The 27311-nt window shown below is 36.8% G+C and overlaps 2 protein-coding genes across 5 annotated transcripts in view; both read left to right on the forward strand.

The window, feature by feature from the left end:
* The window catches only part of LOC127439111 (voltage-dependent calcium channel subunit alpha-2/delta-2-like), a 41726-nt gene extending 30197 nt beyond the window's left edge, over nucleotides 1–11529 (forward strand). For all 4 annotated transcript variants that reach the window (XM_051695176.1, XM_051695174.1, XM_051695173.1 and 1 more), the window contains 15 exons: nucleotides 1–61; nucleotides 1683–1773; nucleotides 1860–1922; nucleotides 2321–2424; nucleotides 2909–3007; nucleotides 3258–3349; nucleotides 3434–3481; nucleotides 3567–3638; nucleotides 4601–4753; nucleotides 4861–4913; nucleotides 5046–5101; nucleotides 5306–5435; nucleotides 6751–6860; nucleotides 6995–7077; nucleotides 8534–11529. The exon at nucleotides 1–61 is cut by the window's left edge and continues 37 nt beyond it. In XM_051695176.1, coding sequence (XP_051551136.1) covers nucleotides 1–61; nucleotides 1683–1773; nucleotides 1860–1922; nucleotides 2321–2424; nucleotides 2909–3007; nucleotides 3258–3349; nucleotides 3434–3481; nucleotides 3567–3638; nucleotides 4601–4753; nucleotides 4861–4913; nucleotides 5046–5101; nucleotides 5306–5435; nucleotides 6751–6860; nucleotides 6995–7077; nucleotides 8534–8635 — 1317 coding nt within the window. In that variant the 3' untranslated portion in view covers nucleotides 8636–11529. The remainder of the gene's footprint in view (nucleotides 62–1682; nucleotides 1774–1859; nucleotides 1923–2320; nucleotides 2425–2908; nucleotides 3008–3257; nucleotides 3350–3433; nucleotides 3482–3566; nucleotides 3639–4600; nucleotides 4754–4860; nucleotides 4914–5045; nucleotides 5102–5305; nucleotides 5436–6750; nucleotides 6861–6994; nucleotides 7078–8533) is intronic.
* A 2152-nt stretch (nucleotides 11530–13681) lies between these two features.
* On the forward strand, nucleotides 13682–27097 carry LOC127439087 (striatin-interacting protein 1 homolog). Its single transcript, XM_051695133.1, has 22 exons — nucleotides 13682–13745; nucleotides 14371–14489; nucleotides 15559–15628; nucleotides 15920–15994; nucleotides 17949–18083; nucleotides 21112–21232; nucleotides 21329–21397; nucleotides 21597–21703; nucleotides 21894–22021; nucleotides 22122–22304; nucleotides 22420–22640; nucleotides 22737–22802; nucleotides 23068–23131; nucleotides 23208–23279; nucleotides 23362–23436; nucleotides 23516–23613; nucleotides 24178–24304; nucleotides 24381–24481; nucleotides 24557–24623; nucleotides 24700–24804; nucleotides 25101–25305; nucleotides 25848–27097. The coding sequence occupies exons 1-22, from the start codon at nucleotides 13682–13684 to the stop codon at nucleotides 26093–26095; spliced, it is 2520 nt and encodes an 839-aa protein (XP_051551093.1). The 3' UTR covers nucleotides 26096–27097.
* The last annotated feature ends 214 nt before the right edge of the window (nucleotides 27098–27311 follow it).

A 27311-nucleotide genomic window follows, 5' to 3' on the forward strand; every position in this document is an offset into this window, starting at 1 on the left:
ACACAGTTTCTGGCTGATTTTCTGTCTCTGATGGTGGAGATCACACCTGAATCTGAAGACTGTGAGTAACTGTAACCTGCAGACCAGAGGAAGACAATTCATTACAAATTAATGACATATTATAAATTATTATAAATTATAAAAAATAAAAAAATTATTATAATTATTATAATTATTATATTACAGCAGATTGTTAAATATTAAAGTATTAATTTATATATGACTTTATTGATCATTTAATATTATAGCACTAATTATTAAATATTACATGACTGCTCATTAAATATTACAGAACTGCTAATTAAATATTAACACACGGATCATTACATTTTGCAGCACTGATCGTTAAATATTACAGAGCTGCTCATTAAATATTACCGCTCTGATCATTAAATATTAGTGCACTGATCATTGCATATTACAGAACTGTTCAATAAATATTACAGCACTGATCATTAAATATTACAGAACTGCTCATTAAATATTACAGCATTGATAATTAAATATTACAGCACTGATCATTAAATGTTACAGCACTGATCATTACATATTACAGCACTGATAATTAAATATTACTGCATTGATCATTACATATTACTGCACTGATCATTAAATATTACATCACTGATCATTAAATGTTAACAGCACTGATCATTAAATATTACAGCACTGATCATTAAATATTACAGCACTGATCATTAAATATTACAGCACTGATCATTAAATATTACAGCACTGATCATTACATATTACAGCACTGATAATTAAATATTACTGCACTGATCATTACATATTACAGCACTGATAATTAAATATTACTGCACTGATCATTAAATATTACATCACTGATCATTAAATATTAACACACTGATCATTAAATATTAACACACTGATCATTAAATATTACAGCACTGATCATTAAATATTAACACACTGATCATTAAATATTAACACACTGATCATTAAATATTACAGCACTGATCATTAAATATTACAGCACTGATCATTAAATATTAGAGAACTGATCATTAAATATTAACACACTGATCATTAAATATTACAGCACTGATCATTAAATATTAACACACTGATCATTACATATTGCGGTACTGATCGTTAAATATTACAGAAATGCTCATTAAATATTAACACACTGTTCATTACATATTGCAGTATTGATCATTAAATATTACAGCACTGATCATTAAATATTACAGCTCTGATCATTAAATATTAGAGAACTGATCGTTAAATATCAATGCTGGTAACAAACAATTTCAGCATTTATAGTGAAATATTCATTGATTATGAATTATTTCAGCACTTATCATTAAATATTATAGAGCCCATCATTAAATATTAATGCACTGATCATTAAATATTACAGAAATTATCAGTAAATCTTACAGCACAGATGATTAATATCAATGCTGATATCAACATATTGCAGAATTTATATGAAATATTTCAGCACTGAAAACAAAATATTGCATATTAAATATTACAGTGGCGAATAAAAGTAAAATTTGATATTACAGCGCTGATAACAAACATAATAAGCATTTTATATCATCTCACCATCTGAAATGTAAGGATTATTTTATTGAAAACAATTGTCCACATGAAACATCTATATCCATGATTGTGAAAAGCTCGTGATTTAATGTTTGTGTTTGACACAGGTGATCAGGGTCTGATTCATAATCTGATTCTGGACTCAGGGATCCTCTGGCAGCTTGCCACACGTGTCTGGCAAAATAAAGATCTGAACACGTAAGATCAGACACATCTGAACACAGTTTATAGATGATTTTTACGGATGAGTTCAGCTGTTGATTGGATGAATGTAATGTCTGCAGGTATGGATTCCTGGCATTGTTTGCATCCACCAATGGAGGTGTCACACGTGTTTACCCCAATATGTGAGTGACAGCTGTAGTCGATAGTGTTAATATTGTCAATTAAATTGATTAATCTAATTAAAATGACCAAGACCAAAAGTTTTTTTTGTTCACAATAACGAAGATGAGATGGAAAAGATGCATTATGACGATAATGGCAATTTCTATTAAAAGACACAATTGAAAATATAACAACAACAAATAGGACTGCAAGACATTATGTTTGTAGAAGAAGAAAAATGTATAAATAACTTCTTCAAATATCTAATCCAATCAGTGTATGTTAGGGATTGCCCCTCTTGTGCATTTTATGCCCAATGCATACAAGCTGTCAAAACTGAAAGGACATTTTCATTAAATGCAACTGAAGTGTATTGTGATGTAATGAAGTAGATAGTTCTGTTGTGTGTGTGTTTCAGGGCTGCTGAATCATGGGATGAAGACCCCGAGCCTCTGAATTCAAACTTCTATCGTCGCAGTCTGGATAACAAGGGTTACATGTTCAGAGCCCCGACACGCACCTGTGAGTCCTCGTCATAATCATAAATCACACGTTTTAATATGATTAGGAACCAATTTTACATTTTTTTTTTTTTTTAATTAATGAAACCTAAGCATTTGCATCCCATGTGTTCAAGAGAACAAAGCCACTCAACTTTTGTTTTAGGAATTTATTCGGTAAATATGTTTCCATGTACTTTTTCTTCTTACCGAATAAAAAATAGCCTGTTTTTGGACATTTTGTTAGCATCTTAGTGATTTCATTCTGCATCTGTTTTTTTGTGATATCCCAAAATTTGCATAAAAACACATGGATGGAAAACTATCTATTGTCAATATTTTCAGCGTAAAACTTCCGCCTTTTCTATGTAAATGAGGCTCATTATAGAGTGCACTTAATTCAAATAAGCCATCAAAAGTAATGCAAATATTAATGTGTGATATTCACCTCTGTTCAAAGAGTAAATAACGTTCAGTTGACCTTTGATTTTGATTTTCTCATCAAGCCATGGATGATCTGTTGATCTCTGAAAACGGTACGGTGGGAATTCTCGTCACCACTGCTGTGGAGGTCACAATCGGAGGAAAAACCATGAAACCTGCAGGTGTGTGTGTGTTTCCTTGAACTTTTCCTTCCTGAAACACAGGTGCATTTTTCTCCAGATATAAAAATACACATCTTTTGTGTTTTTTTAATTACTTTGACTCTACAGATATCATATAAACATCTGATAAATTATTCACAGATTCATTAAATGTACGGTAAACACGTTCTGTCTTTCTGTGGTCTGCTTTTGGTCTGGATGTTCTCTCTGTTTCATGCTGTTTATCTTGTGTTTCTGTGTCTGTGTTCAGTTGTTGGTGTTAAACTGGATTTAGAGGCGTGGGTCGACAAGTTCAAGATCCTCGCCAGTAACGTATCAGACAGCAGACAGGCCTCACATAAGGTACAACACTGATTTCATACAGTAGATTCTGGAAACGAGAATATACTATACTATTTTTCGTTGTGATGAGATGTTTGTGTGCAGTGTGGACCGTCTAGATCCTGCGAAATGGACTGTGAAGTGAACAGCGACGTAAGAAAACATGCACACACACGCAACAAACATGTTATTCAATGCGTCGATTAGTGTTGATGATGATGAAGTGTGTTTGTTTCAGGATTTACTCTGTTATCTGATTGATGACGGTGGATTTCTGGTGATGTCCAATCAGAGAGATCACTGGAAGAAGGTAAACGCTCTGAAAAAGGGCAAAAAAACAGAAGGATAATAAATTAGGGATGTCAATTGATTGAAATATTTTACTTAGGACTGTTGATTTAATGTGTTAATTCAGTGCGATTAATTATATAAAAAATAAAAATGTGTTTTATTAACACATAATAAGGAATATTCCTACCACTGAAGAAATTCAAGCTCGAAGTAGCACCTTTGTGTTTTCAGCAGGGGGCAGTAAGCGCAACTCCAGCTGTACAGGCAACAATGGCAACCACACTTACGTTCTTGCATTCAAAAATATAAAATATACAAAAACTGCTGGACAGAGCTGAATACCGAATGCAGGGATCTCAATATTTTGAATTGTTTTTATTTATTTATTTATTTATTTATTTTTTATCCCCTTTTCTCCCAATTTGGAACGCTCAATTCCCACTACTTAGTAGGTCCTTTTGGTGGTGCGGTTACTCACCTCAATCCGGGTGGTGGAGGACAAGTCTCAGTTGCCTCCGCTTCTGAGACCATCAATCCGTGCATCTTATCACGTGACTCATTGTGCATGACACCGCGGAGACTCACAGCATGTGGAGGCTCATGCTACTCTCCACGATCCACGCACAACTTACCACACGCCCCATTGAGAGCGAGAACCACTAATCATGACCACGAGGAGGTTACCCCATGTGACTCTACCCTCCCTAGCAACCGGGCCAATTTGGTTGCTTAGGAGACCTGGCTGGAGTCAGTCAGCACGCCCTGGATTCGAACTCGTGACTCCAGGGGTGGTAGTCAGCGTATACTCGCTGAGCTACCCAGGCCCCCATAAGTTTCGAATTATGTTAAACTTGACACAGTGACCAAAACTCTGTGTTTATGACTCAACGCAAGCAAAGTGAAACTCTCCAAAAGAATAAAACGATACGAAGACCAGAATCAAGTGTTGAAAGTGTCTCCACATCTTTCTGTCTCTGTCAGGTGGGTTTGTTCTTCGGTGAGGTGGACCCGTATCTGATGTTCGCCCTCTATAACAACTCAATCTACGCTCGACATCAGACCTTTCAGTACCAGACTGCATGTGAACCGATGGCCAGCAGCCACACGGGAGCCGCACACAGACGATTTTACATGGTGAGAAAGAACTGATTCATTCAATCCAGCTGTGATGTTTGTTTTGGATACAATGTAGAAATATTGGGGGTTAAAGGAGTTTTCTCTCTCTATTTTGTGTATTTCAGCCTTCCATTACTGATTTTGTCAGTCTGGCGTGGTGGACGTCAGCAGCGGCATGGTGAGGCTCCTCTCATGACATACATTTGTCATTTGAGACATTTGTTATTTCAGTGCAACTTTTGCCAGATGTCTTCTCTCAATAATGTTATTTACCATTCAAACGTGTGTTAATGCAGCTGTTCTCTTTCAGGTCTGTTCTGCAGCAGTTCTTGTATGGACTCATCTACAGCAGCTGGTTCACTACAGGTCTGTGTTTCTATGATTCCAAACTCTAGTGAGATATATGGCTCTGGTGTACTTCTATTTTCTGTGTGCCGTAACACCATGTGCATATTTCGTAGATCTTACCCAGTATCCTACATGTTTTAGAAAGTAATCGGTTTGTAGATTCAGTGCCATTGTTGGTGTAAAGGGTCAAAGGTCAGGATCTGATGTCTGTGTGTTTCGTAGATGTGTTTGCAGAGAGTTTTTCTGACAGTAAAGGAAGCAGCAGCAGTTGTGTGACGGTTCACAGTCAGTTTTATTTCACCAACACCACCAACTCGTTCAACGTACTGCAGGACTGCGGGAACTGTTCCAGGTGTGTATGTGTGTGTCTGTGTGTGAGTGTGTGTGTGTGTGTATGTGTGTGTCTGTGTGTGAGTGTGTGTGTGTGTGTGTGTGTGTGTGTGTGTAACCATGTTCATCCAGCAGTCCCAATGAGAGAAATGGCTTATTAAACATACTAAACGATGTTTTTTTGAAAATGTTAAAATGCAAAAAGCTTTCTATGAGGGCTAGATTTAGGGGTAGGGTTAAGGGATAGAAATTATCGTTAGATCTTTATAAAATACATAAAATGCATGGAAGTCTATGGAGAGTCCCACAATGATATAAAAACATGGTGTGTGTTTGTGTGTTTGTTTTTACTTAGTTATACTTTGGGGACAAAAGCGTTTCCAGAAGTTAGCTAAATCTGACAAAGCCTTTAAATGTAAAAAATATTCTATGAAATTAATATCTTTCAATTCTACAAATGTAAATAAAAAAAAATAGATTTTTAAAAAAAAAGGCATAAAGTAATTTTTATTCAAAAAATGCAAAAACAAATTGTGTAAATAAAGTTAAAAAAAAAATTCTGAAAATGCAAAAAAATAATAAATAAATAAATAAATAATCTTTTACGAGTAAGAGTAAAAATTATTAAATTAAGTTTTTTATTATTTAAAAAATTTACAAAAAAGTAAATAATTTTATTATAAAAATGCAAAAAACAAAAAAAAACAAAAAAAACAGACTTTTTTTATTCTAAAAATGCAAATGTTTTTTCTTTTAGCAGAAAAATTATTATTTAATTAAATAATTATTTATTCTAAAAATTTTAAATATATATATGTATGCATAAATAAAGTATATTATATATTATATTATATAAAGTATATACAGAATAAAAATATTTTTACTTTAAATATGCAAACATCTTTATTTTAGGAGTAAGGGTCAAAATTATTATTAAATTAAGTAATGTTTTTTTATTTTAAAATGGCCAAAAATAGACATTTATTCTAAAAATGTAAAAAATAATATGCATAAATAAAGTAAATTAAGTTTTTTAAGCTTTTCTTTTAGGAGTAAGGATCAAATTTATTCATAATTGTTTTGTTTTTTCATTTTTAAAAAGCACCAACAAATCGCATAAAGTAAATAAAGTTTCTTTATTCTTAAAGTGCAAACCTTTTTCTTTTATGCTTTGGGTTAGTCTTTAGTAGCTTTATACATATATATAAAATAGAAGTCCTGGTATGCTGTCATTCAGATAATCATGAATGTGTGTGTTGTTATTTGTGTATATTCTGCATGTGAACAATCATTCTTTATTAAAGAACACAAACACATTCTCTCTCTCTCTCTGTCAGGCTGTTTCATGCCAAACGGATTGAGAACACAAATCTCTTATTTGTGGTGGCTGAGACTCTGCCCTGCAGCTCCTGCGAGATCGAGAAACTACTTCCTGTCAGAACAAAGTGTATCCTTACATCCCATAATCACTGCTAACAGAGCAACAGAGACTGTTTTCCTTCAGGTCCTTTGGGTCTTAGCTGTTTTGATTGATTGACATGACTGACAGCTCATGGCGTTTCCTCAACGCTTATTCCTCAGCTCAAGAAGAGAACCCGTGTGAGGTGTTGAATTCTGCTCGCTACAGGAAAGGACCTGACAAATGCTTCGACTACAATGCTGAGGTAAAACGCCATTTACCACTCTGAGCGGCATCAATAAAACACATTAATCTATGTGTTCTAGTTGCGTTTTTATTTTAAAAATAATATGAAGCAGCATTAGCAATGCATTTAACTTTACATAATATAGGGGGCCTGGGTAGCTCAGCGAGTATTGACGCTGACTACCACCCCTGGAGGGTAGAGTCACATGGGGTAACCTCCTCGTGGTCACGATTAAGTGGTTCTCGCTCTCAATGGGGCGTGTGGTAAGTTGTGTGTGGATCGAGGAGAGTAGCATGAGCCTCCACATGCTGTGAGTCTCCGCGGTGTCATGCACAACGAGTCACGTGATAAGATGCACGGATTGACGGTCTCAGAAGCGGAGGCAACTGAGACTTGTCCTCCACCACCCGGATTGAGGTGAGTAACCGTGCCACCACGAGGACCTACTAAGTAGTGGGAATTGGGCATTAAAAATTGGGGAGAAAAGGGGATAAAAAAATAAATAAAAAAACTTTACATAATGTAAGGTATTTACTTGGGATGTTTATAATTAATAGATTAATAAAAAAAATAATTGCAATATTTTATTTTAATAATAATATAATATTTTAATTCATTATTAATATTATATTAATATTTAATTTGTTTATATTTTAATTGCAGTTAACTATTGATTAATCAAATACAATAAAAATGTAATGATAAATGAATGCATTATATCTTTTTAGTGAACTGAACATTTATAATGAGGAAAATACAGATACTCGATTTCCTTTGAATAATAGTATTAATAGTAATAGTGGTATTTGTAGTCCTATTTTGCAGTATTTATGTTAACAATAAATTGATCGATAATTCTCACAAATAAAACAAAATATTCAAGGATAATACTGAAGGGCGTGACTAGATTTTATTAAGTGGGATTTGATTGGATTGGGAAATGTTAGGCTATGATATTATTGGTTAATATTATTTTTCCCCGCCCACGTGGCCTTGATGACATCAGCAGAAAAGAAAAGTAATTTCAGAGGTGGCAAAATTAATACATTTGATGTAGATTATGAAAACAAACACTTTTTTTTGTTTTGTTTACAAAAATGTGCACAGATGAATCGTTCACAATAATGCCAAGGATATTTCTGTAACACTTTACAATAAGGTTGCATTTATTAAAGTACATTAGTTAACATGAACTAACAAATAACAATGTATATATATTTTTAATTAAAAGCTGTATATGTAAACATTAGTTAATGCAATATGAACTAACATGAAATAACAATAAACAATAGTATTTTGATAAATTTACATTAACAAAGATTAATAAATGCTGTGAAGATTATTGTTCATGATACCAAATGTCAACAATTACAACCTTATTGTAAAGTGTTACCGACATTTCTTCAGAAAGCAAATAGAGTACATTTTGATTTCATGTTTAACGTTTTCGCTCTTTCCGTTTTGTTTCCTGCAGGAAAACGCATCAGAGTGTGGCGCCGCTCGCTCTTTGCACTGTCCAGTCAGATTTCTTCTCTGGATTCAGTTAACGTTGCTTTACCTCGTTCTACGATCTTAATTTCAGTCTCACTGCCTCTGTGTGTCTCATCCGTGTGACACTCCGGATCTCTCCTGATATATTCCTGGTTTTCCTGCTCTCCAGTTCATCGTCAGGTGCATTCCAGCTGTGTGCCGTTAAAGAGCAGAGCATGATGGGATAATCGTGTCTTTGTAACGCAGACATTGTGCAGATCCAAAAAACCCAAAACTGTCTTCAGTCGTTTCACCGGAAAAATGTACATTTCTGCTGCCGTAAAGTGTGTTTGCTTGCCAAAAACAGGACAGGACCTGGTTTGTTTTCAAACATGGAAAAGCAAAGATTTTATGCTTATTATCGCAATCTCGCTTTGTGCGTTTTTATTTAGTCTTGCCTCACTCTGGATTTCATGCCAAACCCAGACGTACTGGGGACGTGCAACTTTTGTTTCTGCTATTTATTTAAGCTTCCTTGCCAATAGAGGATGTTGTTTCATTGCTAACAGCATTGTTTAGGAGAAAAAAAGAAAATTTCGGTTTCATTTTGTTTTAGCGCTTTGTCGAATGTTTTAAGGGCATATATTTTGCATAAATATCGCTGCTTGGTTTGCTACCCAATAGTGCCTTGGCGCACTTGTCCGAATGGACTAACAAAAGCACTGGACATGTATGTGACTGACCCTGAGAGAATGCTTGAAAAAGACACGGTACTGAATGATAGCTTGAAATGTCTTTGGTTTACAGTATAAGGGTGAATCTCACGAAACCTGTAAAGAAATATTTAATATTTCACCCCTAAATCAAAAGAACAAAATAAGAAATCTTATTCGCATTTTTGCATTTTGTGCTTGTTTATTTAAAAAAAAAAGAAATTACGCAAAATTCACGGTAACATTGAGGCACTTACAATGGAAGTTAATTGGGCTAGTACGTAAACGTTAAAATGAACACAAGACGTAAATAGTATACATGTTAACATGATTTTAGTGTGATGCAATACATGATTTACCGGCATTACAGTGTACACAAGATTACAAGATTTACCAGCATTATGTCGTCAAGACTACCAAATTGTAATTATTGGATATAACTTTAAACTGGTAAACTTAAGACTGGTTAGTAAGCGATTACAGTATATTGCACTAAAATTCTGTTAACACATATGATGTTTACATCTTGTGGCTATACTTTTGAAATGGTGTGTATTTTAATGTTTATGGACTGGCCCCATTCACTTCTATTGTAAGTGTCTCACTGTAACCATTTTTTTTTTCAAAATTATTTTTTGTGGTTATCAGCAACATACCACAAATGCTGGCCATGTAATGCTAAAAAAAAACTACGTATTAATTAAATAGTGGTATTTGTTTTACATTTAATTTAGCTGATTTTAATAAAAACAATTTTTTTAAATAAAAATCAATATATTGCACTATTTTTTTTTTTCCTAAAAATATATAAGTTTATTTAAAAAAATATTTTGAATTGTTCTTAAATGGGCTCCATTTTTTTGTTTTTTTTTAATACATTTTATATTGATTTTTATTGATTTTTAGGTGAAATAGGGACCTTTCTTCGCAAGATTCGCCCAAGCATGTCCTTTGGTGTTGAGTATTGGTTTTACTATACATGTTCTACTGATTCTGTCTATACAAAGGCACTATTGTCTAATTGTTTTATCTTTTTTGATGTAAATATGATTATTCCACATGGACTTGAACTACTTCAGTGTGTTTTAATGAAATGGAATGCAAGACAGTTCGCCAGACAGATGCATGCTGGGAAAAATTACACTCGACACGAGCGTTTACAGACGTTTGACCAATACACGATGACTTAATTTTTTATTGAGTCCATAGATGTTATCAAAATTATTTTTATTTATTATTTTATTATTTTATTTGATTTGTAAGTTGCTTGCAAAATGTATCAAGTGTAGATTTGTAGTTTTCTTGCTTAAGTTTGATGGAAATGCTTTTGTTTTTTTTATTGCAGAAGTTTTGTTGCTTTTCAGTGATATAAATGTTTTAAAGGTCCATTTAGAGAAAAAAAAAGATTATACTACCAGTCAAAAGTTTGGATACACCTACTTATTTTTTATTTTTACTATTTCCCACATTTTATAATAATAGTTAAGTCATCAAAAGCACAAATGAAACCTATCATTTGTCTACAAATCTAATTTCAAGCATTTAAGCACAAATCAATCAAAAGTTTTTTAAAATCATGAGAAACTTAAATTCAGTTAAGTGTATTGAAGCATTTGGTGTTGGTTTTTAAAAAAATGTCATGGGAGCTAATGCTTCTTAATGTGGCCATGCTTCCAAAACAATGTACTTTCAAACCAAACTGGACCAAGATTTTTTTTTAAACAATGTTCATGTTTATTATTAAGCTCTGAAATGGACTAAAAGGGTTTCACGTGATGTGTTTTGTTATCGTTATGGCTTGAGCAATACTTTGAATTCTGTTGATTACATTAAAATGCAACGAGCACACCTGATATTGTCTTAAGAAAGAGCATGAAATCAGTATTTGAGCCGCTTTCATTTGATGACTTTGGTTCAAGCTTATCTTTTAATATTGGATTAATATTTGTATATTATGAGCTATGAGTGTTTTAAAGTATTATTTAATGTGATTAAGAGTATTTACACTGTTGTCTTTATGTAAAAAGCTCTGTGTTACACTGAATTTTAATGACGTGTAGGAATGTTTGAATTATTTTTAGTTTTTCATTCCATTGTTCTGCGGATGTTTGTTAACTTTGTGAAAGGGTTTTCCCCCTTTCCACAGTCTTCCATATCACATCATTTTGTACAGATGGCACAATTCTATCAAGAAAGGCTAACTTTGTATCATATTGTGCCATTCACTTCTGGAAAATGTTTATAAGAGAATTGGTGAGATAAAGACATATTAAAGACATTCATATTTTACGTCAACTCGTGTGGTTTATTTTCTCTGGGGAATTCACAAAAGGAGATGTTAGGCAGCCATTCACTTTCATGTAATGGACTAAAAGCATTTCCACAGAGGAAATAGGTTTGGAACAATAAGAGATTGAGTAAATGTTGAGAGTTTTTTTTATTTTTATTATTTACTTTTGACCGTATTGCAGCTCCATATTTTTTTCGGGAATAAAAACGAGGATGTGAGGGATAGACGTACATTTCAGGGTGAATGGGGTCAAGAGTGATTTTACAAGCCCTTTTCCTCACTCTGTAAGTGTATAGTTCTAGCAAGGTGGGCTGGGGAGCACCAATAATCCTCTCAGCAGTCTGAACTATCCTTTGAAGTCTTCTGATGACTGACTTGGTAGCTGAACCAAACCAGAGAGTTACTGAAGTGCAGAGGACAGACTCAGTGACTGCTGAGTAGGACTGTATCAGCAGCACCTGTGGCAGGTTGAACTGGCGAAGGAAGTTCTGTGTGAAGATGGGGGCCAGCTGGTCAGCACAGGATTTTAGACAAGTGGGTGAAACACCATCTGGGCCCTGTGCTTTTCTTGTCTTCTGTTTCCGGAAGACCCGGCACACATCATCTTCACAGATCTTAAGAGCATGTTGAGTAGCAGGAGAGGGGAGGAGGGTGATGGCAGGAGGTGTAAATGTTTGTGTGCTGTGAATGTCAGAGCGGGTGTGGGTTGTGTGACTGGGCTTTTCAAATCTACAGTAAAACACATTCAGGTCATTTTCCCTACAGTGTTAGGGGATGGTGTCTTGTAGTTGGTAAAGTCTTTCAGTCCTCTCCACACTGATGCAGGTTTGTTAGCTGAAAACTGTTTTTTTTTTTTCAGCTTTTCAGAATAGCTTCTTTTAGCCACTCTAATCTCCTTTGTCAGTCTGTATTTGGCCTGATTGTACAATATTTTATCCCCACTTCTACAAGCATCCTCTTTGGCCTGACGAAGCTGTCTGAATTTTGCTGTAAACCATGGTTTGTCATTTTTGTATGTTAAATAAGTCCTAGTAGGAATGCACATATCCTCACAGAAACTGATATATGATGTCACAGTATCTGTAAACTCATCCAGGTCTGTGACTGCAGCTTCAAAAACACTCCAATCAGTGCATTCAAAGCAGGCTTGTTGTTCCAGCTCTGCTTCATTGGTCCATCTCCTTACAGTCCTTACTACAGGTTTAGCTGATTTTAGTTTCTGCCTGTAGGTTGGAAGAAGATGAACCAGACGTTGATCAGAGAGTCCCAAAGCTGCTCTAGGGACAGAGCGATATGCATCCTTTACTGTTGTGTAGCAATGATCCAATGTATTTCTGTCTCTGGTGGGGCATGTAATGTGCTGTTTGTATTTGGGCAGTTCATGTGTGAGATTTGCCTTGTTAAAATCTCTAAGAATAATAATAAGTGAGTCCGGGTGTTGTTGCTCTGTGTCTGTGATGTGATCAGCCAGCTGTTGCAACGCTGCATTCACGCATGCTTGTGGAGGAATATAAACACTCACAAGAATACATGAGGAAAACTCCTGCGACAAGTAGAAAGGCTTACAGTTTATGAAGAGTGCCTCTAAATTAGGACAGCACATCTTCTTCAGCATTGTTACATCTGTACACCAACATTCACTGATGTAAAAACACGTTCCACTATCTCTTGTTTTCCCACATTTGCGTCTTTTAGCGTGCTTGTGCAGCACCGCAGCTCCTCCGACTAAAATGTCAAACAGAACCTACCCAACAAAAACTCATTGAAAAGACATTGAAAAGACAACTTTGCCTGATGTCTCAGCAACATCAATATTTGGTTGAAAAGTGAAAAGACGTCTATAAAAAGACATCCCTCTATGCCTAAATTTGGTTGCAAAGTTAAAGTTGAAAAGACATCTGTTTCAACCATGAATTCATGATTATACATTATATTCTATATATTATCATATCATCATATTATATTTATAATTACTCTCAAAATAAGACAATTCACAAAAAAGTACCAATAAAACATTTATTGGCACTTGTCAGATACATCTGCCAGACCGTCCAGGGGCATGTACAAAACTACTTTAGTATGTACAAAAAATAAAAAAACCCACTTCAAAATATTCTCTGAGCATGTCTTGAGTAGTAACAGCCAGGAGATGAACCCAACGGTGATTGAAAACAAGAAGTGGAGCATCTTTTATCATTTCCATGGCGTGATCGGTGACTGGAAGAGTTGGAGCACTCTCTTATAGAGCTGGACTGCCCTGTAACACCAAGGGAGACAGGAAAATGGGTCTGTGTGGGTGCCTCATGACGCAAAAAGTGACATAAAAGGTAAAACAGAAGTAAAAGGATTAATATCGAATGAAATTAGAAAGATATGGCAGAAAGAGTGGGATAGTGGAACTAAAGGAAGACACTTGCATCACATTCAAGAAAAAGTTTGTCTAGAAAGAAGAACATTTGTAAACAGGAAAGAGGATGTTTTAATTTCCAGAATGTGTATTGGACATTGTACATTAAATAAGTGTTTGTACAGAATAGGGAAACATGAGAATGGTAAATGTGACAAATGTGGTCAAGAAGAATCAGTAGAACACGTAATTATAACATGTGATGCATATGAAAGAGCAAGATTTCATCTAACTCAAGCTTTAAGATCTCTGGGAGTAAATAATGTGTCACTTCAGGTTTTGTTAGGAAATGGCCCAAAGCAATCAAGAATTTATCAAGAATTATTTAATTACCTAAAAGATACAAGATTGATCAATTGATACAAGATTGATCCCAACCATTTAGCGCTCCACACTCCAATCCAGTAGGTGGCGGTAATGCGCCATTTAAGTTGGATTGCCAACCGCCATAAAACACCAGAAGAAGAAGACGAACAAACAGAAACCAAACCAAATGCTGCCGAATAAAATGAGAGGGGAATTCACCCGCAACCAGCGCAAAGACTCGGAGGTGAATACATGTGATTTAAGTTTGTGTAGTTTAAAGCGTGTTTGAGCTGTGGATGTTGTAACTGTTAGTATGAACATCAACAACATTACAGAATCAAATATTCAAAACAATGAACCGATTAATCAAACAACAATCCTTAAACAATCAATTATGTGTCTTTAATTATTCATGAACAACATTCATTAATTAAACCTACGAATACACATTAAACAACAACAATAGTAATGCATAATATGTTGATTAATGTAGCAGGTTTTAATAATCATGTGTTTCATTGTCATTTTGGGTTCTTCTGGTGTGGTTATTGATAGTAGTTAATTAACTTTCGTATCTGCACAACCCTTGTGCACCCTTCGGGACATTTTTCTTTTTTATTCGAATTCCAAAGGCATACATTTTGCCAAAGGTGTGTATTTTGGGGGGAATTTTGATATTTCAACCTCAGTTCCTATAATCCATCTATAATACACTGTGTACACAAAATAGTTACACTCAGGACCTTCAGGACAAAAATGTCCCCATTGAAACCCATTAAAACTGCAATATTTGATCCCAGTGCCATTAAAGCATAAAATCATGAATTCTATGATATTATGCTTTCATTCCGGAGCCCTGGCTTCAAAATTTACATTTTTTACATTTTCCACTTTCCACCAGATGGCGCCATTTTTCTCATGTTTAGCCTATGGAGCAAATACAAGCTTTTCCCCTATTTTCTGTTTGCTGTATTATAGAGCAGTGCAGGCCAAATGAATAAATGATGCAGCTAAAATTGTGTGGGTGTGTTGATATGGATGTTAGAGTGTGTTTTGTATGTGTGTATTGAGAAATTTGTGTGTGTGTGTGTAAAAAAACAACAGTGGCATTATGTAAACAAACTGGCATTTCAAGGGTTAAAATCCTGAAAATTATGGCAGTTTTTTGACGCGGACATTTTTGTCCTCTAAGGACCTCTGAGTAACTTTTTTAAATTGACGCACAAGGGTTAAAACACCGTGACTGATGATAACTGATTATTGTGGTGTTTTGTGTGATGAATATGATAAGTGAATATGCGTTTGTGTTTCAGGGTTTTGCTGAAGCTGCTGATCTGGAGTTTGAATATTCAGATGCTGATAAATGGACTGCAGAACTGTCTGGTGAGAGAGATTCGTTTAATTAATTAATGTACCATTGTAGAAACTGAGTTATGAGAGAACATGAACAAAATGGAGACTCTGAATCAGGGCCGTAGCTAATGGGGTGAAAGGTGGAAACAATTCTAGGGGCCCACAATTCAAGGGGGGGGCCCCACAACAAATTTAACTATTTTTTTATGAAAGGGACCCAGACCAATATACATTCAGGGGGCCAGAATTCTGTGCTACAGACCTGCTCTGAATAACATGTTTGTTATTGTATTACACACTATTTGTGTATCTGTCCTGTAGAGTTGTACAGTTACACTGAGGGCCCAGAGTTTCTGCTCAACAGGAAATGCTTTGAAGAAGATTTTCACACTCACAGTGAGTACTCTTGGTTCTGATAGTCCTGTGGGGTATTCCAGAAAGCAGGTTAAGCGACTTACCCAGGTACGTTTTCTCCGAGTAAGCGGATAACCTCAACTTTCGGTTCCAAAAACGGAGGTGACTTTCAGGGTATGTAAGTAGCCAGTTCTCGGCTCATGCGTGCACTTTTAATAGCAACACAGTGGGCGTGGAAGTTCAGATTACGCACAATAATTATACTTTTAAAGCATTATTATGATGTAATGCAATCTTTACTATACGTCACAAATCTTTCTCTCACACTGCATATTTGCATTCAAAAGTGAACCAATTGTGTACATTGTGCATTTTCTTTTAATTGGAATTGTTTAATAGGCCTACTGTAATATTTTTAACGTAGAACACATTGGACAGGCCTCCACACTTTTAACTGTACAGTGAGAGATTTATGTATTATATTTATCCCTTCTAAAAAAATGTATTTCATTATATTAATTATTAACGTATAAATATCATAGAATAAAATAAGTATAGCACGACATTCTTTTTACAGTTCCTCCAGTCAATGAATATTAATGTTATTTATGAAATTAATTTGATTAATTATAATAATTCCTACCAATTCAAAGCTTAAGCAATTAATCACTCGTTATTCTTCTTCACTAACTAGATAATGTGTGATCATTTCATGGACCACAGATATACCATAGAGGTTAGAGGTTTTATTTCTTATCGCTTTAATTCATGTACTGTACATATAAATGCACACATTTCCAGACTTGTTCATTGTACTCTTTATTATCTGAAAATATAAATGAGACATGCTGTCATTTAAACCTATATTACATATTAATAGAATATGAATGTTAAAGGAATAATTCACCCAAAAATGAAAATTCATTTACTCACCCTTATGCGAAGTGATATGATAGGTGTGGGTGAGAAACAGATCACTTTTACATTCTTCTTCTTGTGTTTTTGGTGATTCACTTTCTTCATGCATATCGCCCCCTACTGGGCAGGGAGACAAATTTCAAGCAATAACATTACTTAAATATTGATCTGTTTCTCACCCACACCTATCAAATCACTTGGATTAAAACACTGGAGTCGTATGGATTACATTTATGCTGCCTTTATGTGCTTTTTGGAGCGTCAACATTTTGGCACCCATTCACTTGCATTGTATGGACCTACAGAGCTGAAATATTCTACTAAAATATTCATTTGTGTTCTGCAGAAGAAAGAAAGTCAGACACATCTGTGAAAGTATGAGGGTGAGTAAATGATGAGATAGTTCACCCAAAAATGAAAATTATCACTTTAATACCTATTATAAAGTTCAGTGTAATCAAATAACATAACGGTCAACCTATTAAACATTAATGTAGCCGAGAGAGGTCTAATATTAATGTTGAATTAAGCTTTTACAAGTACGGTAAAACTTTATAGTTTTATTCATTTAAAAATTCATGCATTCATTTGGTATACTTTCTGTCGAGCACACTCTCAGTCCTAAACCGATGTAGCCCCTAACACTATTATGAGTGAAGACAAAATAATTCTCGTTTACAGTCATTAAAACTTTGTTTTACGTCTCTGATATATGCCGTGCATTTCTTCTTATTGTCTGTTTCCATGGTGATTCGTCAATTCGGTGTTCTGCTGAGAATGCCTTTCTGAGTTCACCGTAATCGCACACATACTCTGATCAAACTCACGGTTGAGTGAACTAACCCAGAACTGGTATTCTGGAACCAAGAACCGCGAGTAAGCAATGCTTGGGTTAATCAACCGGGAGTTCAGGGTTTATTTAACAGTAAGTTAACCTTGCTTTCTGGAACACCCCTCTGGGGTTTATTTTGGTTGTTTGTGTTCTATTTAAAAAAAAAAAAAAAAAAGTTTTGAGTTTGTGTGTATTTGTCAATTTACTCTCTGTCTGTGAAATTTCTGTTTCGCTGTGTTTGCGCAGTGCCCGATAAGAAATGGACGGAGCTGGACTCAGTGCAGCATCGAGCTCATGCCATGCGTCTGCTGGACGGACTGGACGTGATTGGCCGAGAGCGACGGTTAAAAGTTGCCAGAGCTATTCTGTACATGGCACAAGGTAAGGTGTTGTATGAAATGAGTGGTATCAGTGTTTGCTTTTTGTTTCAGGTTTGTTTGGTCAGTGTAGTTAGGAGGTGGAGGTGTTTAATTGAATGAGTGGTCTCAGTTTTGTTTGTTTTGTTTTAGATTTGATGAGCGTAGTTCAGAGTTGGAGGTGTTAAATTACGTGTGTCAGTGTTTTGTTTCAGGTTTGTTCGGTGAGTGTAGTTCAGAGTTGGAGGTGTTAAATGAGTCATGTCAGTGTTTTGTTCAGGGTTGTTTGGTGAGTGTAGTTCAGAGGTGGAGGTGTTGAATGGAAGGTGTGATATCAGTTTTGTTTGTTTTGTTTTAGGTTTGTTTGGCGAGTATTTCAGAGTTGGAGTTGTTAAATGATTTTGTCAGTGTTTTGTTTCAGGGTTGTTTGGTGAGTGTAGTTCAGAGGTGGAGGTGTTGAATGGAAGGTGTGATATCAGTTTTGTTTGTTTTGTTTTAGGTTTGTTTGGCGAGTATTTCAGAGTTGGAGTTGTTAAATGATTTTGTCAGTGTTTTGTTTCAGGTTTGTTTGGTGAGTGTAGTTCAGAGTTGGAGGTGTTAAATTACTTGTGTCAGTGTTTTGTTTCAGATTTGTTTGGTGAGCGTATTTCAGAGTTGGAGGTGTTAAATTACTTGTGTCAGTGTTTTGTTTTAGGTTTGTTTGGTGAGTGTAGTTCAGAGTTGGAGGTGTTAAATGAGTCATGTCAGTGTTTTGTTTCAGGGTTGTTTGGTGAGTGTAGTTCAGAGGTGGAGGTGTTGAATGGAAGGTGTGGTATCAGTTTTGTTTGTTTTGTTTCAGGTTTGTTTGGTGAGTGTAGTTCAGAGGTGGAGGTGTTGAATGGAAGGTGTGGTATCAGTTTTGTTTGTTTTGTTTCAGGTTTGTTTGGTGAGTGTAGTTCAGAGGTGGAGGTGTTGAATAGAATGAGTGGTATCAATGTTTGTTTTATGTTTCAGGTTCATTGATGAGTGTAGTTCAGTGTTGGAATTGTTAAATGGAATGATGTTTATCAGTGTTTGTTTTGTTTGAGGTTTGTTTGATGAGTGTAGTTTGGAGGTGGAGTCATTAAATTCAATGAGTGGTATCAGTATTGTTTGTTTTGTTTTAGGTTTGGTGAGTGTTTCAGAGGGGGAGTTGTTTAAAATGAAAAAGGTGGCATCATTGCTTGTTTGAAATACACTCATCAAACAAACCTGATACAAAACATAGGTGAAGTTGTTGAATGAATTGTATCAGTGTTTTGTTTCAGGTTTGTTTGAGGGTAGTTTAGAAGTGGAGGTGTTAAAATAGAATGAGTGATCAGAGTTTGTTTTGTTTCATGTTCGTTTGGTGAGTGTAGTTTAGAGGTGGAGGTGTTAATTAGGGATGGGCATGAGTACTCGGGTGCTCGGGCATGGCAGCAATGATCGATCATGGAAACGATGATCGAAGGTGATCATGCATGATGTGACTTTTCACTTAATTCGAAATTCAGTGACAATTACCTGACAACTAAACACAAACTTGTCAAAAAGGGAGCTTATTTTAAATTTTGAGATTGATTTTGTAGTTTTGAAGGGTACATTGATTGTCAGAGATCATAGCAACCAATCTGATATAAGATGCTGCAGTGCTATCGTTACGATCATCAAAAGAGAGTGTAATTAACCATGTTTTGAACACCTGTCTATGCAAAACATTTGCTAAACACGTTTTATCATTTAATGCAAGAACTTTGACTCGTTAATGGATATTATTTATTAAAAGTGAATGTTTGTCACTGACTGTAAACCTCCCTGCCTTGGGTGCTGAAATGTTTGCGTGATGTAACACACAACTGCATCTTGACGAAATGGGAGTTGAAGATTTACGCACGAGTGTCCAAGTTAGAAGTCCGAAATAAAGTGTCATTGCACTTTCCCCAGTTGAAAGGTGGAAATTCAGACTCTCCGAGTTGAATGGAACGCTTCATGAATCATCACAGCAACAACAATACAGAGCATCGCGGCTTTCCCCACAGGAGCGAACACTTGGGGAGACACACACACACCATGCGTGTGGCAGTGAACTCAATGCACTGAAGCAGCGCATATACGAGTGTTTCAAACAGCTAGACAGAGTGCAGCTAAATGGAACAGAATGCAGCATCTTCAAAACTGAACTTCAACTTGACACGCATATTAAAAACGCGATGGTAACAGGATGGTCTCCTTTTAAGTCAACTGCAATTTGAAAATAGACAGTTCAGACAGGCACTAAAAAAACTGGTGCACGCTTACTAAGATTACTACGGTAACCTGAAGGAAGAACCGACAGATGCCTGTTGTGCACATTCTTTCATTGAGTTGGGCAGCGAATCTTCACATAATGACAAAATATGATGCATTATATTTTGATTATGCAATCTTTTTTACATTTTCGTAACAGATTATTTCATAATAGCCTAAAATAAAGAATAGACGATACACTGGAACAACAAGATGCAATGCAGCAGCCAAAGATGTTTATCAGACATGTTATTATATATACAGTTATGTACATGTCATTGCCCCTTGAGTACTCGACAATAACTAGAGTAATTAATCGGAGTACTTGAGTAGACAAAATGACCAAATTGCCCATTCCTAGTGTAAATGTAATGAGTAGTATCAGTGTTTGTTTTTGTTTCACTTTCGTTTGGTAAGTGTCGATCAGAGGTGGTGTTAAATGGAATGAGTTGTATCAATGTTTGTTTTGTTTCACGTTCATTTGGTGAGTGAGGTTCAGAGGTGTAGATGCAAATGTAATGAGTGGTGTCAGTGTTTGTTTTTGTTTCACTTTCGTTTGGTGAGTGTAGTTCAGAGGTGCAGGTGTGAAATGGATTGAGTGGCATCAGTGTTTTTGTTTCAGGTTCATTTGGTGAGTGTAGTTTAGAGGTTGAAATGTTAAATGGAATGAGTGATATCAGTGTTTTGTTTTGCGTTTTTTTTGGTGAGTGTAGTTCAGAGATGGTGGTAAATTAAATGAGGTGTTTCAGTGTTTGTTTGTTTTGTTTCAGGTTCATTTGGTGAGTGTAGTTCAGAGTTGGAGGTGCAGCACTGGATGAGGTATAACATCTTCATGCTGTTGGATGTGGGAGCGTTCACTGCACTCATAGAACTGCTCAATATGGAGATTGAGTGAGAAAAACACACAAACAATCCCTAACATTCCAGAACAATACACCTCATAACAGACAACATATAAACATAAACTCTGCCGAATATCTTTCTCAGGAACAGTGCTGCATGTAGCAGTGCGGTGAGGAAACCTGCAATCTCATTGGCTGATAGCACTGACCTCAGGTACAACAAAACACACACTCACACAAAGGTTCAACTGAAATGAATTTTAACTGGTTGATGTTGATATTTAAACAGCAGAGCACCAATATATAAAAACCACACTTATATCTTATACAATATTTACTTTTGCTCACAAAAGATGAACTGGCCGATGATTCATTATCAGTACATCAAATCCTATTTGTGCATGTGCTTTAAGGGTGTTGCTGAACATCATGTATCTAATGGTGGAGACCATCCAGCGAGAAGAACCTACGGACAGTCCAGAGTGGAGAACCATCAGAGAAACCTTTAAATCTGAACTCGGTCAGTGTGTGTGTTTGTTATAGTGTGAGAGACAGGGTTAATTTTATTGTGTTATCCAGTCAATAATCCTTACAGCACCTGTGGTGTTGAGAGTTTCAGAATGGAGATATTTGATGTAATGCATACAATAACAGAGAATAGATTCAGAGAAGATCGATAACTCAAACTTTCTTGTAACTAATGTTTTCAGGTTCTCCTCTATATAACCACGAGCCCGTCTCCGTCATGCTGTTTGGGATGGTGACCAAGTTCTGCAGTGGTCATGCCCCACATTTCCCCATGAAGAAAGTCATGCTGCTGCTGTGGAAGACTATTTTGGTATGTAAGATTGATCAAGGTTTCTATAGGGATGCATAGTTTTATTTTAGGGCCAGGTGGTTTTATTCTCGTCTTGTGTGCATTTTGTTTTGATTGTCAGTTGACTCTAGGAGGGTTCGAGCAGCTACAGAGCAGTAAAATCAGTAAGCGTGTGACGTTGGGTTTGCCGCCGCTGTCTGAGGACAGCATCCATGTGGTGAGAAGCATGAGAGCCGCGTCACCGCCTGCGTCTGCATCTGACCTCATCGAACAACAGCAGAGACGCGCCAGGAGAGAACACAAGGTCATCAACAACTTGCGTTTATCAGATGCAGTTAAAATCATTGTTTAATGTAAACATAAGTGCTGAGAGGAAAAGATGACATGATTTAAAGTCTGACGGCAAACTCTCTTTGCAGGCTCTGATAAAACAAGACAATCTAGATGCGTTTAACGAGAAGGATCCATACAAAGTTGATGACGCTCGTGAGGATGAAGAGGAAAACGATGACAATGACAACTCTCTGGAGGCAGAGCCTTTCCCGCTGGAGCGTGATGAGGTCATGCCCCCGCCCATACCCCACCCCCCCTCTGAGCGGGTCTGTTTCCCCAAAGGACTGCCCTGGGCGCCAAAAGTCAGGTAGAAACTTTATCGGTTTAATGTTTTGTGGGAGCGTTTACTGAAATTTGGGAATGATCTTTTGTTTGAGAGCGCTCTCTGTTTACTTTTTAACAGGGAAAAGGATATTGAGAACTTCCTGGAGTCCAGCCGGAGTAAATTCATCGGTTACACATTGGGAAAGTGAGTTTGTTTTTATAACGTTGACTGTTTTAGAGATCAACTGATACATTGGTTTTACCGATTTATCGGCGCCAATAGTGGCTTTTTTCACAGCAAGTAAAACTAAGACATTTTTGAACATTCAATAAATCAATTTTATTGATTTCAAAATCAGTTATCGGCCTTTTCCACCAGCTAAGTTATCGTTATCGGCAAAATCAGTCAACCTGTAGACTGTTTATTTATACAGTAAGCTGCAGTGAGGTATGATTTCTGTTTGTTTCAGTGACACGGATACAGTGGTTGGTTTGCCCAGACCTATACATGAAAGCATCAAAACTCTCAAACAGGTAATTCATTAACATAACTCCACCCATATCCCCACCAACAGTCTTGCCTCATTAACATATTGTTCTGTTATTTCAGCACAAGTATGTGTCCATTGCTGAGATTCAGATCGCTAAAGAGGAGGAGTTTCAGAAGACGCCACTGTCTGGAGTGAGTCGATATGCACTGGTAGAACTGTCATCTCTCTTGATCTCTTATCAGATGGCTACATCATGTATGTGTGTTTAAATAGGGCGAGGAAGAGCTGGAGTTGTGTGCTACGGAGCTCTTGTATCAGGGTATCCTGCCCAGCTTACCACAGTACATGGTGAGAGATCAGCCCAATACGTGCCAATTTCAATCGCGCTTTATCTGAGCTGTTCTCATACCGACTGTGTGTCGTTCAGATCGCTCTACTGAAGATCTTGTTGGCTGCTGCTCCCACATCCAAAGCAAAAACCGACTCCATCAACATCCTGGCAGACGTGTTGCCTGAAGAAATGCCGTAAGACAAATACAAAATTAACTCTTTGCCAGAGGCTACCCTTAAACTGTTTTTGAACTGAATCCCTTTTTTGTGGTTCCTTTTGAGCTGTTTTTCACATTTATATCTGTGGTAAACATTGTGTAACTCAGAGCACAAAAAATAGCCGAAACATTTTTAATTTTAATGTTTAATTTTCTAACAATAATAGAAAAACATGGACGAGGGTGCAGTGTTGGGGAGTTGCTAGCTAAACCTAGCGACGCTATTAACTTGAATACATTTTTCAGGAACATTACAGTAGATCGGTTATTTTCACAACAGTGTAGCTTTTCTAATAACAAGCTGCTTTTCCAATGAGTAGCGCAGTAGCATCACAATACAGCCGTTAGAGAAATCAAACATGCTTACCTATGGTTAACCGCGCTTTCTCGTAGCGTTGGGAAGTCCAGCACTTTTTTTGGGTTGGTGGGAGAGACCAAATATTAGTTTAAGTATCAACCATTGGAAAATAAATAAATATATTGGTCAAACAATATTCTGAATGTTGACCATACTTTCTGATGTCTCTCTCTCTCTCTCTAGCACTACGGTTCTTCAGAGTATGAAGTTGGGTGTAGATGTGAATCGACATAAAGAAATTATCGTCAAAGCCATTTCAGCGATTCTACTGCTGCTACTAAAACACTTTAAACTCAACCACATATATCAGGTACACACACATTTATTATATATGCACACTAAATCTAAATGAGGACATTGTGTGTTGACGTGTGTTTCTGGTGTAGTTTGAGTACATGGCACAGCATCTAGTCTTCGCAAACTGCATTCCGCTGATCCTGAAGTTCTTCAACCAGAACATCATGTCATACATCACAGCTAAAAACAGGTGAATCTTCACTCGGCCTCCTTACTCAGCATGTGCGTTATTCTGTTGGTAATAACATCGAGTGTCTCTTCACAGCATCTCAGTGCTTGATTTTCCACACTGCGTCGTGCACGAGCTTCCAGAGCTCACCGCTGAGAGTCTGGTAAGACACAACATAATCGTACACATTGTTCTGCTAAATGGGTCATTGAACGTGATGTGTTGTGTTTTTGTACCAGGAAGCTGGCGATAATAATCAGTTCTGCTGGAGGAACTTGTTCTCATGTATTAATCTGCTGCGAATCCTTAACAAACTCACCAAATGGAAACATTCTAGGACTATGGTAAGAACTAAAACCACAAACAAGCTCAACTAATAGAGCTGTTCCATTTGAAGTACCTGGAAGAAAGTTAGTATTTTTAAGCCATTGTTTCCCTTCTGGAACCAAACGTGAAAGTCTCAATTAATGTTAACCTCAGACCTTAATTTACTCAAATCGAAAAACGCTGCTAATAATTTAATGGGGAGTTAGCTTTCCGGTTTGGCCTACAAATAGACCTTCATGTCTAAAAAGCTTAATGTGACTAGTTTCTGATGATGCAGCAATCCTCACAGGCTTCCCGTTTGTTTCATTTCTAGATGTTGGTGGTGTTCAAATCGGCCCCCATCCTGAAGAGGGCGCTGAAGGTTAAGCAGGCCATGATGCAGCTCTATGTGCTCAAACTGCTCAAAGTTCAGACGAAGTATCTGGGGCGACAGTGGAGGAAGAGCAACATGAAAACCATGTCAGCGATTTACCAGAAAGTTCGTCATCGCCTCAACGACGACTGGGCATACGGAAACGGTGAGTGAACATAGAAACTCAGTGCTACTATTTGATTACAGTGCATAATAAAATGTGAATTCCAAACTATGCTGAAGAAATAAACAATTAAAAATTTGGTCTTTGTTATTTGAATCGATTGTTATAAAACAATTTGTTCTGACTCTAAATTCGGATTGGAAGAGCTGTGGTCGAAGCCGTTGTAAAATGTCGATAAACCTGTGACCGCGCAGTACTTTTAAATGCACCAAACTGCTACGTTGCATGACAACTGTTAAGCGCCTACAGTTTGTTGAATGCAGCTGCGTGCGTGAACCGCTAAATTATTTTAGTCAAAATTCTTGACACGATATAAATGAAAACACACTTGATAATATATAAGCAGACGTGAAATAAACTTCTGCCGACTGAAAAAGTGGACAGGCACTGTTGCGCTCCATTATGTGGCGGAAGAATTGTTTTATTCCAGTTAATTACTAATAGATTTTAAAGTACAGAAATTGTGCCAGTGTTTGTCTTTGAGTGTCAGAATTAATCGTGTCCACCGGTGTTTTGGATAGCAGACCTGGACGCACGCCCGTGGGACTTCCAGGCAGAGGAATGCGCGTTACGTGCCAACATCGAGCGTTTCAACAGCCGACGCTACGACAAGAGCCAGAGCAACCCAGAATTCCTCCCGGTGGACAACTGCCTGCAGAGCGTGCTGGGTCAGCGCATCGACCTACCCGAAGACTTCCAAATGAACTATGACCTCTGGCTGGAGCGCGAGGTCTTCTCTAAACCCATTTCTTGGGAGGAGCTTCTACAGTGAGTTCTGCAGTGCCTGTAACGTGTTTTAGCAGCTCTTCACGACAGCGGTTGTGGAAATCACCTTTACGCTGTGTTCTAACCCGACGTGATACGATAAGAAAATAGCAACAAGTGAAGCCTGAAGCGACACAATCACAGCCAATCAGAAAATATTTGATCTTTAATGTACAGTTATGAGGAACAGGATTTTGGACCAATGAGAGTTTACAGTGGGTGGAGCTACCCGGTTCAAATCTACCCTGTAGCAGCTAGTTTGGAAACTCTGATTAACTTGGAAGAAAGGTTTTCGCTTTGCGTCTGGTCAGGACACGGTGTTAATAGAGAAATTATCTTTCAACTACACTATCCAACAACAACAGGAACCATTTCCTGTGTGTGCTTATGTAATATAATACCAGTTCTGTAGTAATCCCATGATTTTTTTACTCTTAGATGTGCTATAAGGTCATTTGACATGTTCTATTGTTTTTGCCACTTTTAAATATTGATTTTCTGTAACTAAATATTAAACCTTATGTTGTCATGAAAGACTGTATTTATCCTGAAGTGTTTTGATGTCTTTTTCAGTGTATTGCTTTATTTACAAGGACTAAATACAATACATGTATCCTGTCTGTGGACCCTGATTGTGTTTGATTTCTTCCTTTTGTTGGTAGTTTCAAGGTTTGTGTTATAAGTCCATAATTTGTACTATCAACTACAAAAGTTGAAAGAGATTCTACTGTAGTTCCAACTTAAAATCGACCCACATTCAACCTGGTACTAAATATGCTGTCTTTAAAATGTTGTTTAACCAATAACGTGGTAAAAAATGGTATTACCCAAACATTTTTGCATTGAATTTGGGTTATAAAACATTTGAAACATTGTGAAAATACCTACCTGGTAGGTATCTTTTAACTCGTAGCATCAATATAACATTTTATTAAGAAAGGCCTGGGTAGCTCAGTGAGTATTGGCACTGACTATCACCCCTGGAGTCACGAATTTGAATCCAGGGCGTGCTGAGTGACTCCAGCCAGGTCTCCTAAGCAACCAAATTGGCCCGGTTGCTAGGGAGGGTAGAGTCACATGGGGTAACCTCCTCGTGGTCGCTATAATGTGGTTCTCGCTCTCGGTGGGGCGTGTGTTGAGTTGTGCGTGGATGCCGCGGAGAATAGCGTGAAGCCTCCACATGAACTGTCTCCGCGGTAACGCGCTCAACAAGCCACATGATA

Source organism: Myxocyprinus asiaticus, chromosome 50, assembly GCF_019703515.2.
Source record: "Myxocyprinus asiaticus isolate MX2 ecotype Aquarium Trade chromosome 50, UBuf_Myxa_2, whole genome shotgun sequence".
Lineage (NCBI taxonomy): Eukaryota > Metazoa > Chordata > Actinopteri > Cypriniformes > Catostomidae > Myxocyprinus > Myxocyprinus asiaticus.